This window comes from Manduca sexta, unplaced genomic scaffold (genome assembly GCF_014839805.1).
Source record: "Manduca sexta isolate Smith_Timp_Sample1 unplaced genomic scaffold, JHU_Msex_v1.0 HiC_scaffold_3166, whole genome shotgun sequence".
Lineage (NCBI taxonomy): Eukaryota > Metazoa > Arthropoda > Insecta > Lepidoptera > Sphingidae > Manduca > Manduca sexta.
The window spans coordinates 1-12237 of record NW_023594204.1 but is presented as its reverse complement, the minus strand read 5'-3'; the positions used below and the strand labels follow the sequence as shown (position 1 = coordinate 12237).

Sequence of the window (12237 nt, the reverse complement as noted above, 5' to 3'; positions counted from 1 at the left end):
AGTAACATTATTATGTATTATTCTAGAATCTCTTAAACGTACCATTAGGAAACAGGAGTTAGGGTCATGTGTCTAATTTGAACTTCATTGTTAAGTATAGATTTTGGCTATAGCCACCACGGCCACTTTGGCTATATTCTAAACAGAGTCAGTACGAGTGGGTGGTTGGCCTCAAATATGCTTCTATTATTTTTTTAAATCTCCAATTCTATTTCGTAAAGGTTAACGTGTGTTCTACATTAGATGCCTAATATAGTATCCGAACAGATAATATTTAGTGTCTTCCTATCTATAATTAACTATAAAATATAATACTTGTCCCTAGATTATGGATTGTCCAATATTGTTAACAATCTTTAGAAAATCTACTTTTATGAAATAAATATACCATAATATAGAGGAAGAAGTCGCGCATAACAATATATAAAAACGGATCATGCAATGCAAATTGTGCTTATTTATTGTTAACTGTAACGTTATAATGAGACATAATTAAATATTAATTGAAGCTCTATTGTAGAGTGTAAGTGGATGTGTCAATAATATTATTTTTCCTTATGATCATTGTAAATTTGAACGTGGTAAATATTTTCACGACTAGTGTGACTTACACATAACACAGTTGTTCTAATGCGGCAAAAATAAAAGCTTTATACCTTAATGTCGATAAATAGTTTTTATACGAGTAATCTTGATCTAAGTTACCGGACCCATTGAAAATTATTAACTTATCATCATAATCATCATCATCAGCCTATATCTTTGTCCACTGCTGGACATAGGCCTCCTCCAATATGCGCCATTTGACCCTATCTTCGGCCTAGGCCCAAGTCAGGGTAACTAATAATAAACCTTTCAAACATTAAACCGAATAAAATCATTGATGATAACTTATATTATCAATGTCTTTGTATACCATTTCAGGTCGCATTTTTTATTTAAAAAATAAATACATAACATATAATATATAAAATATATATATTTTTTTTATATAATATAAAAAAAAAAAAAAGCGGCGATAGCCTAGTTGGGTGTGGAACGGACTGCCGAGACGAATGTCCGCAGGTTCAAATCCCAAGGGCACACACCTCTGACTTTTCTAAAAAATCATGTGTGTATTCTTTGTGAATTTATCGTTCGCTTTAACGGTGAAGGAAAACATCGTGAGGAAACCTGCACATCTGAGAAGTTCTCTATAGGAATTTCGAAGGTGTGTGAAGTCTACCAATCCGCACTAGGCCAGCGTGGTGGACTAAGGCCTAATCCCCTCTCAGTAGTAGAGGAGGCCCGTGCTCAGCAGTGGGCAAGTATATAATACAGGGCTGATATTATTATTATTATTATATAATATATAAAATTGTTTTCAAAAACTATTATTACGGATTCAGCAAAAGACATTTGTCGTTCATTGTTACAGAACGTGATCAACATGTCGTACTGCACGCTGATACTGCTGGGCAAGCTGATCCAGCGAGTGGTGTTCGGCGAGCTGCGCGTGGCGGAGTCGCAGCGCGTGAAGGACAAGTTCTGGAACTACGTGTTCTACAAGTTCATCTTCGTGTTCGGCGTGGTCAACGTGCAGTTCCTCGACGAAGTGCTGCTCTGGGGCTCCTGGTTCACCGTCATCGGCTTCCTGCATCTCACCGCACAACTCACCAAGGATAGATATGAATATGTAAGTAACACATCATTTACTAACTGATTTTTATTGGTGGTCATATCAGTGCGCCTGGGTAGATGCTCTCGTAATGTTTATTTATTCTTCTATGAAGCATTGAGTTATATTTATTTGTATATAAAAATGTTGTAACTTTTAATTTACTGCAATGTCACTTTCGTGAGTCAAATTTCTTGGACGGATTGGAAATGTTAATGCCCTTATTGTTTAGATATTATATTATCAAGCGCGTCGGGACACCTTGGTAATGAACAAGGGTGTTTGAAGTACGTTTAAAAAAATAACCTCCTCCTTTTTTTTAAGTCGGTGAATAACAATTAATATTTTATATATTCATATGCATGCTGTTGGGATTACTTGTGACATGTTACGCAAGCTCGGATGCTGTCGAGTGACAACACATCAACGACACGAAACAAAACGCTGTACAAAATTAAGATGACACACATTTACAACAGTACAGTGTATGTTTACATTTTACATACTATCTTATCTTATCTTACTTCTTACTACGTAATATAATAAATGCGTATGTTCATGAAATCTTTGGATGTTTGTTAAGAAGTAAACGCAAGAACCACTAAACGGACTTGGATAACATTTGTCCACAGATTATGATCGTAGATTCAAATTTAAACTATTTTTATTCTCGTACTTGCTCTAGTGGATAAGACTACAATTATCCAATATAGGGCACTGACATTTCGTCGTACAGATGGCAAAACTACTGATATTAACCTTGTCTCACCGTCATTATAACATTAGTAGGAACTAACGAGAGGTCGTCAACCTGCCGCCTAATAACAATGTTGTCGCCATACATATATTTCCATACCAAATTTTCTTTAGCATCGACTCACGGTTGGCCAATATAAATTCCTTGAATATAAAACTACAATAAAGATCCCAAATATAAAAAAGAGTAAAATTAATTGTGCATTGGTGCCTTCATACGAGCCCAAATGGTCATTAAACTGTAATGGACATACTAAACTGGTTCTCCCGGGGGTAAGTGGGATGTGACACTTATGAACCAAATTCAAACGAGAAATACTGGAATGACGTTTCAACGTGTTCACGGCAAAGGCAAATCTCGCAGAAACTGTAGAATGCATTTGGGTTTTCAGTGCTATCTTCCCATAGCTGTCAATTTTTTTAAAGCACTTCCCAGTAATGCACTCAATGTACTGTACTGTAATGCTACTATATATTATTATCGTTCCGTTACTTTAACTCAGGAAAATAAATGCGTCATGGGTAAAGTAAAGGGTGGTACCTACTTAACAAAATAATGATTCGATTAACAAATTTGTGATGGTATCTAGAAGCACCTGGAAAAGGTTATTACGATACTATACAGTTATAATTATTAGGTTTTATTTCAATATATAGAAAAAAATAATACAATATAAGCCGAAGCATCTACTGAAAACTAAATATTTATGCAATATGTATAATGCATACAAATGCTACGTGGTTGCTTAATCACCAAAAATTATTTAAAGGTTAATTTAAATCCACGATAAACTACGCCTCGGTTAATTTATTGCAATAACTTTAAATGCCAATATTATTTAACAGTCATTTGCTGTTTTTATCAATGTACAATTACTTAACTACTTACATATCGATTTTTTATATTAATATTAAGATATATGATAATTTGGACCGATAAGACTGCTCCTATACTAAAATCAACCATGAGATGTATTTTCCTTAACGAAAACAGTAAACCTAAGCCAAATTCTTCCGGCAGTATGAAGAGCAAGAAAGTACTTATTAAAAACTTTTCTAATATAAATAAATAATTCTATAATAAACCAAGGGCATACACCTCTGACTTTTCTAAAATCATGTGTGTATTCTTTGTGAATTTATCGTTCGCTTTAACGGTGAAGGAAAACATCGTGAGGAAACCTGCACATCTGAGAAGTTCTCTATAGGAATTTCGAAGGTGAGTGAAGTCTACCAATCCGCACTAGGCCAGCGTGGTGGACTAAGGCCTACTCCCTCTCAGTAGTAGAGGAGGCCCGTGCTCAGCAGTGGGCAAGTATATAATACAGGGCTGATATTATTATTTTTTATTAATTCTATAATAACAAACACTAACGACTCTACAGTGAGTCATCTCGTGTGATAGGTTTTCACGCACGGCGTTATCGCCGTGACGTCAGCGATGATAACCAAACGCGGCAGCTGTGTGCTTGTTTGGATGGCGTGACGTGACGTCACAATACCACCACCCGTCCATGTGGCATTGTTATTGTGTTAGCTACCTAACCTACTACAAACTTGATGCATACTACAGTTTCATTAGTGACATGTATGAGGCCTACTTATTGTAACAAATCGTTGACACCGTTAGGAAAGTTTTTTTATTTTTCAAAATCAACTTTATTCAATATTGAAATATTTGTGTTGAAAATATGTATTATAATGAGAATGTTACTTTTCGAAACAAAAAGGTCACGTGAAACTGATTATTTAAAACTGTACGGACAAGGTTCACACAAAGTAGGTCGTGTATTTGAAATCGACTGCAAGCAGTAAAATTATTCGTAAAAAGCATAATTTATTAAGACGTAATTTACTAGCGACTGGATGGATAGATTGGATCATTAATATAGAAAATTGACGACATTTCTATTTCAAATTGGGTGTCCTGTGAAACTCCGACTTGGGTTTTATTTTAATTAAGTTTATTTAGTATTACAACAGCCCGAGTCTTTTTAGGTCGGCTTAGTGAATAACTCTCCTAGTCCCTGAAACGTAAGCGAGGTCACGTATTCGTGCGGGGGGCGCGTATGCAATGTGAAATGTTACATTATTTTCATGCGAAAGTTCTCTAAAAATCTCACGCAGTAAACTGGGAGGATATTATTGATTGCATACAAATCGGGGTGTTGTAGACTTGTGCTAAACGCACCATCATTAAGAATAACCATCATGTGTCCACTTACAGACACGAAAGATTTTCTACATATTATATTATAATTCTGGAGGACATTATCGTTAATGTAGTTTAAAAATTACGAATAAACATGTAATCGACTTTAAGACTATAACTTCACAAAATTATTGTTCAATTTACGTGCATTTCATATTTGTCGCAGCATACTTTATTTTTTATAATTAACTTAATTGAACGAAATTACCGCCCTGACTCATTTCATCACCTGCTGCCATTTGCCATTTACTGAGGCTTGATTTGCTCATGAAATTTTCGGATTATGGACGTTAAGCCACAAAATGTGGGTCGCCGACATCACGAGACCAGTTACTGAAGTGAGTGAACTAATCATTTTTATTGGATTTACAATTAAAATTGTTTTATTTTTTTTTCGGAAATAAAGATGTTTTTCTCAATGGTGGGTTCATCCTTTTTACCCAACTGAACCATAGAAATCATTTTCGGATAATTTTTGGAGCCGCTTAAAATGTCACAAGTCACAATTCTCAATGCTTTATTCAGTCAACATATTAATACAATCATAGTTGGTAGGTGCGGGCGCAGAACAGCGTACGTCGGTGTATTATCAATTATTATTACATTAATCCTTGACTGAGTCTAGTAGACCGAATAAGTGGGAACGAGCTTAGTGAAAATTAAGTTCGATACGCAGAAGTACTAAAACTTTCAAAGTGGAAACTTGGAAACTGAACTAATATGTATATGTGAAGGAAGTTAGTTTAGCCAGACAATGCATACGGCCGGCTCTAGTATACCTACACTACATATTAAGCGATTACCCTGGCCGAACAAACATATTAATAAAAAAATAAGAAGCTCAATATGTAAAGAAAAAAAATCCTTTTATTCCGAAATCACAAACAAACAACAAACACTTACATTTGCATGGGCGTGTATGCAAATCTGTTATATTTGTTTCATATGCAGGCAACAACGTGTACAAATATTTGCACATGCTTTTCGTCCAATTAGGATTTGTAGTCCCATACACTGGAATGCTAAGTGTGAGACATTAAAGTACACCGAGCAAGAGCATTGCCCCCATATTGATCCAATGCCACGCGAATTCTTGTGCACCTTTAGGTTTTTTGCAACAGTGAGTTATTTATTTATCGCATGAAGCCTACAAAGGGGAACCACATGATATTAGTTGATCACAGTCATAGCCAATAACGACAGCCTATTGGAAATGTGGGCACAATGTTTTCCTAATTTAGCAAAAGAAATAGGTATTAGAAAGTGAATGATATAAGATATATGATAATATATATGCCCATTTTCTGTGGCATCGAATCCTGTTACATTTCACTGGTCGGTATCACAATCATTACACCGTATGCGGGGTGTCCCCGAGTACGGGATAACAATTAATGAATATGGCTACCCTATGCGGGCCCCATGGCATGCGTGAACAGAAAATCTTCCGCATCCCGCACGCGGATTCTAATGACCAATGGAAATGAACCAAATTGTTAAATAAACACATTAATGATATATGATAACATTATGTAGGTCAAATGATTTGGCTTTGTTTACATTTTTTTAGAAGTGACAGGGCACTGATAATACTGCTATATGAAGAAGAACTGTTGATAGTACGCCTTTATGGTGATGGCCACACTGTCAGACGAATCATTTCAACGAGAAAGGAAACCACGAATGAAAATTCTCGGTTTTAAAGCCATATCGTTAGTATTTTCATCGATGATTATACTGGTAATACGAAGTTTACGGACAGCGGTGTATATGTATAACATATTCTGTTACCTTCTTTTCGAAAAAAAACTTGATAATTTAACGGCTTTATCAGATTCAAACACGTTGGAATTTTGACCCTATCGTATCAGAAATTAAGTCTATTACACTTTACAGTGGCACTGGCGGGCAATCCTACTAAGCATTAATCATCATCGATCAACGGAAACATTCGGTGCTCGTTAACCGTAAATAAATTTAGTACCTTCATCGTGTGTTTTGTTTGTGTGCGTAGTATTGTTTACAAGCGAGTTGCGCTCTGCATATTACAATCTATAAATAGAATTGAAACGTTTGTCTGCCGTGCCTAATCTTTGGCTTGTCTGCGTCTATGTGTCTTTAGTCAAAGTTCAGAAACAAATAACTACCGAATAGAGGAACATAGCTCGCACTCATCTCAATTCTCATACTCTTCTGAGGATAGACTTCCGCTGTCCCTGGAGCTTTGTGGTTGCACTTGTGCCGTGGTCACTTATCAGACAACCTTCTGCTATAAAAATAAAGCGTTATAAATGTACTTCCTATTATATTTTTAAACTCGTATCACACCACGATTGTATCAGGCGGAAATTTCTCACATTTCAATATAATTGTTTTTAATTGCGTTGTCCTTACTAAAATTGTTTCTTTGCAGGTATGTGTTTATTTGATTGTATTTGTAATGACCACGTGTAAAATAATTAAAACACGTGAGGTTGGCATTTGTGCACAATGTGACGACTCCTCGATCCATTGATTTCAATAAACGATCCCAAGAATGGCCCGATCAGAAATCAATATGTGTGTTGACATGCTTAATAAAGTGATATTCAAACAATTGTTTTAACACAGAAATCCTTAGACACTTATGAGCAATTCACAGTTTACTGATGAGTTTAACACATTTGGCTGTCTGCATATGTCTGTTACAAGCAAGGTCTTCATATAATAAAGGCAGAAGTCGATTACACCAATGTGGACTAATTTTAATTCTGAGGAACAAAAGAATTGATTGAAATTATCTGTTTCACGCGACTTATTATCAAAATATGTCAACAATTTTTAAATGATATTAAAAATGTTAAATAAGCACAAGTCGAAAGTTATTCTTACCTATTTATTATCTGGGTCTTAAACATAATTCACTTGTTTTTGTTCATAGATATTAATAGTAAAGCTAAGAGTCTTAACGTGTAATTCGATAAACACTTCTGATTATTGTGCCTATTGCTCAATATGTTACATGCATTACACCATTCAAAAGGAATTTTCTCGATGAATCGAAGTGACGTGTTCGCTAAATGATTATAACGCCAAAAACCGTAGTCGTTACATCAAATCTACATGTTGACTACAACCAATAGTTGTTCAAGTAAGTAATATAGTTTTGCTAAAACAATTGTATTGAGGTATATGACTTAGATACATGAGGTGGCTGTAAGCGGAAGTGATACAGACACCTGTGCACCTATAGGTCGTTGACCCAAGGGTTTGTTTCTTTTCTGTCTCGTGATAGACGGCGACCATGACGTCTTATTTGGAATAATACAATTTCAAGTTTTCGACAAAAATGTAAGCGGTTTTTTAGGAAACTACTTCAGAATAGACAGGAAACAAAAAGCTTGGTGAAACGTTTAATTAAATACACGGAACTTTATGTATTTAATTTTATTTTAAGTATTTTAATTTGAGCTAATTAATGTATAATTTGATTTTGCTTCACTTAAATAATCAAAGGCGACTGTTGCCTTATTCGATCAACGACACACTTTGTAAACTGGACGGTAGATTATTGCTCTGCAGCTACAGGTAAGGGCTGTGCATGTAATCCCAATAAGTATGCGAATCAACAATTGAATTAGTGTTTTTTACACACAATGTCCGCACACTCGATATGGTGGAAGTATTCAAAATAATACCAAATTTATACTTTGTTTAACGTTGTATGAATGGAAGCAAATATTTTGTTTAACATCTCATCACCTTCGTTGACGCCTCTTCCCAGGAAAAGCAAATATGCAAGTATGTGAGAGTTCTAATAAAATGTATGGATAAGGAAACAATATAGATGACAACAATAAAATTTCAATAATATCTGAAAAGGAAATGCATTGATCATTAACAATGGATGGCGAAATAATGAACAAATACATAAACTGAGAAATAGTTGCGATAATAACTAACAAATGTGTCGCAAGCCTAACGCTCAGCGAGGCACGTTTTGTTAAAACTTTACATTCTTTCTTTGTTAAGGTTTGGTAATTATATTAATAATTATCATCCAACACGAGGGCTATATATCGTAGATTTCATTGGCCCGCGGTTGGAACCTAAAAGTCTCATCACCGCAGTCGGTCTCACTTCAGTTGAATTATTAAATAATTGTTAACATTCATTTGAACAGTTAACCTTGGTAATTCATAAAAAATACATTTCATATTGTTTACATTTTGCGCAAGTTGTATTAAATTCGCCATATATGGGAGTATTTGTACATACTGGTGTATTGATTTGCTTGAGAAACGTACTCAACCTGCGTACAATGTACATGCGCATTAAAGGCATTACTGCGTTTCTTATCGGTTATTGCGCTTTATTAACCGTTTACGTCGTATTTTTTCGGTAATTTTTTTTTAATAAAATGACGTGGTAGGTATATTCCTACGTCTCGGTCAGATTCCAACGTTCGTTTATTTCTGTTTTATGCACTGTTGTGCTCTGATATGGAGGAAGTGAGCTTTGGCGAATGAGTACTTCAGATTAATATTGGAGGCGGTATGACTATAAACCACAAATGTAATGTATTAGATCAAAAAAAATAAGTACCCTTGAGCTAGTTATTTTAATACAATTTCGGAAATAAATCACCAACCTTGACAATATATCCGTTAAAGTTAAATACAATGAAACGTAATAGCAAAGTTATATTAGACAAAATATCAAGAAAAAGTATTTAGACAATGATTATAAATACGATGTTAAATTAAATAAATTCTATTGCAGCTATATCCGGGAAGTCCAGGATTCTGAGCAATGTAGACATGTTAGAAAATAAAGGGGAATCAATGTTTCCGCTTTTAATCGGAATAGCAACAATAGGCGGGAACAAAAGCTCGTTATAGAAAACGTAATTACAGGAGGTTGATGGCTGCTGGATATACGACCTGAATTTCGAGATAAGGGTAAAAAAACCTTCCGGATTCTTAGCAGTATATGTTAATATGTAGCCGTGGTGTAGACATGATAAGAAATTTTAAAGTGATAAATTTTAGCGAATTCTGACCTAGTAGTACTAATGAGTTTACTAATTACATTTTATATGAAGCAAATATACGTATCATAAGTTTACCGTAAACGCAGTTTGTTTATACATTTTAAGAACTATGTCAGTTGTTGGCACCGGCTTCGATGATTATTGTAGTAATCTCTTCCATCTGTATGACACCGTACTGACAGTGTCAGCTCTCTTCTGAACCTGCCAGCATTTCAACTCAATTCAATTGTTGAATTGAATATGTGGAACAAAATATACCAGACGGTATTAGAAAAATATAGTTACAGGATTTTTTAAACACGTATCCCGTCACAAGATCTTCCCTGGAGGAGACAGCAACGCAAAGAAATAAGAATGCATTCATCATTTGCCAAGCACATACATTTTTATTCACAATAAATATGTTTTATTTTATTTTACTTTTGATTTATATTCACTGTCTGATTCTTATTGCACAATAATGCATTACGTTCAAGCTTTTGACCCGTAGTCTGTTTAAATATCCAAACAATAAATAAAGATAATAATTAATAAACAAGAAGAACATACTAGAATGTCATGTTTGTTATGTATCGGCCGTTATCCATTATTGATGTTATAATTCAATATTATGATTTGGTTTACGTAGGACGTAGGTGATTAACGGGTGGGGGTATTTTTGTTAATGGCATTTTTTATTCTTAGTTAATTACTTCGGTTTTCTTCTTCTTAAACTATGCTTCTAATGTGAGCCAATTACTCCTCTTATCTTTTAGACGGCACAGCGAAGGGACCTCACTGCTTCTGACATAAAGTGGAGTGGGGTCCAATAAAATCTCCCCTCTCCCCTCGGCAGTCGACACAATTATGCCGGCCTGTTGGAATCGGATATACACGCTCTTATCTCGATACGCGACACATACGTGGGCCACTATCGGAGTTTTAACACCTTGTATACGGGGGTCGCTAACCGGGCGGATGTAATATAATATATATCTACTGTCTTATGCTATAAAGGCGAGGTCCTCGAAGTCCTCCTGGCATTGTGAATATTTAGCATGCATCAACTTGATAGTTTGTATATAAAAAGGAATTTTATGTTGTTGCAGCTGTATTCGTCCCCGAATTCCATACTGTGGACGCACGTGCGGTTGCTGGGGCTTGTGGTGTGTAACATGGCGGCGTCTACGGCTCTGCTCGTAGCCGCGTACGCCTGGATCCTGCCAAACAACAAGGACAACTTCGCATTCATGGCCGCCGAGGTGATAACACTCTGACATTTATAATGTATCACCTGCAACTTGTTCGGTTGTCCTTGTTAATAAAATAAATAAAATAAGTTATTAGTCACGTAGGTAACTATAGTTGTATTTACGACAAATGAAGGTACATGATACTAATAATTACAATTAAAAGTAACCTAAAAAGCTAGCTCGAGCTGGGAGATACAGGACATAATGTAACAAAACATAAAGGTACGATATACTTCGGTACTATGTTTTCGAAGTGACGACATTTATGAATCAATAGAAGTAGTAAAGAGGAGGTTTCCCGAGTGGTTGTGTGACGCGTGTCGCGTGTGTTGCAGTGCACGCTGCTGCTGGTGGCGGGGCTGCACATGGTGGCGCGCTACGCGCTGCAGCTGCGCGAGGTGGACGTGGCCGGGCCCGTCGCCTACTACACGCATCTTACATTCGACGTGAGTCACTATTACTATGCCGGCACATCCTGTTTCTATACTACCTTCAATTACAAACCAAAAGATGTCATCATTTACACAAATCTAACATATCGTTGTATTGAACTGTATTATCAGTTCCAATGTAGTTATTTGTTTATAAACAATCCTTGATGATATCTCCCGATCGATGTTGATAGGAATGCAATCAAAATACTTACAATAAGTGAGTAATGCATGTGTGTGTCAGGCGGTGTCGCTGGTGGTGGAGCTGGCGCACGTGGTGCACATGGTGATCTTCAGCAACATGCTGGTGTCGATGGCGTCGCTGGTGCTGCTGATGCAGCTGCGCCACTTGCTGCACGAGCTGCAGGCGCGCCTGCGCAGACACCGCCTCTACACCTCGCTCGCCACCCACATGAGCAAGACGTCAGTACACACCTTAACTCTATACTATATTCAAAAAACACTAAAACTACCGTCTTCTTCTGTGAGATGTGTCAAAAATCCTAAAATCAGAAGATATAAATGAAAACTGGGTTGATATTTTGTTTCGCCTTCGGGAATGTGGTATACATACATATTCTTTCTATGCTAAATTATTTTAGTTATCCTTTACTGATGTAAGCACCTAGTAGCTAAAGCTTTGTCAGCACAGTTGTACAGGCTCCATGTGGTCGATTGAATTAGCGCTCAGCATAGGGGAAGATGAGGCAAGCCCAGAACACCTTCTATCCCCTCGATCTAACCAGAACCACAGGAATTGCGGTCAATACGTGTCGGCTGTGGGACATAACTCAGCCTATTCTTTACTGCGCATTTTTTAAATTTATCTAACAGTACATAGAAAAACAATAAACTCAATTAATACACGTGTATTAAATTAAACATTTAAATTCAATTATCACAAATCGAAACCGCAA

General features: G+C 36.1%; 1 protein-coding gene across 1 annotated transcript; it reads left to right on the top strand.

Annotated features, from left to right (window-relative positions):
* Positions 1 to 1417: 1417 nt before the first annotated feature.
* Positions 1418 to 11743, top strand: LOC115450444 (E3 ubiquitin-protein ligase AMFR-like; the record flags this gene model as incomplete). Its single annotated transcript, XM_037446552.1, is given in 4 exon segments — positions 1418 to 1675; positions 10746 to 10898; positions 11225 to 11335; positions 11565 to 11743. Coding segments are annotated over 4 exon segments (701 nt in total), but the record flags the coding sequence as incomplete, so codon positions are not given.
* Positions 11744 to 12237: the final 494 nt, after the last annotated feature.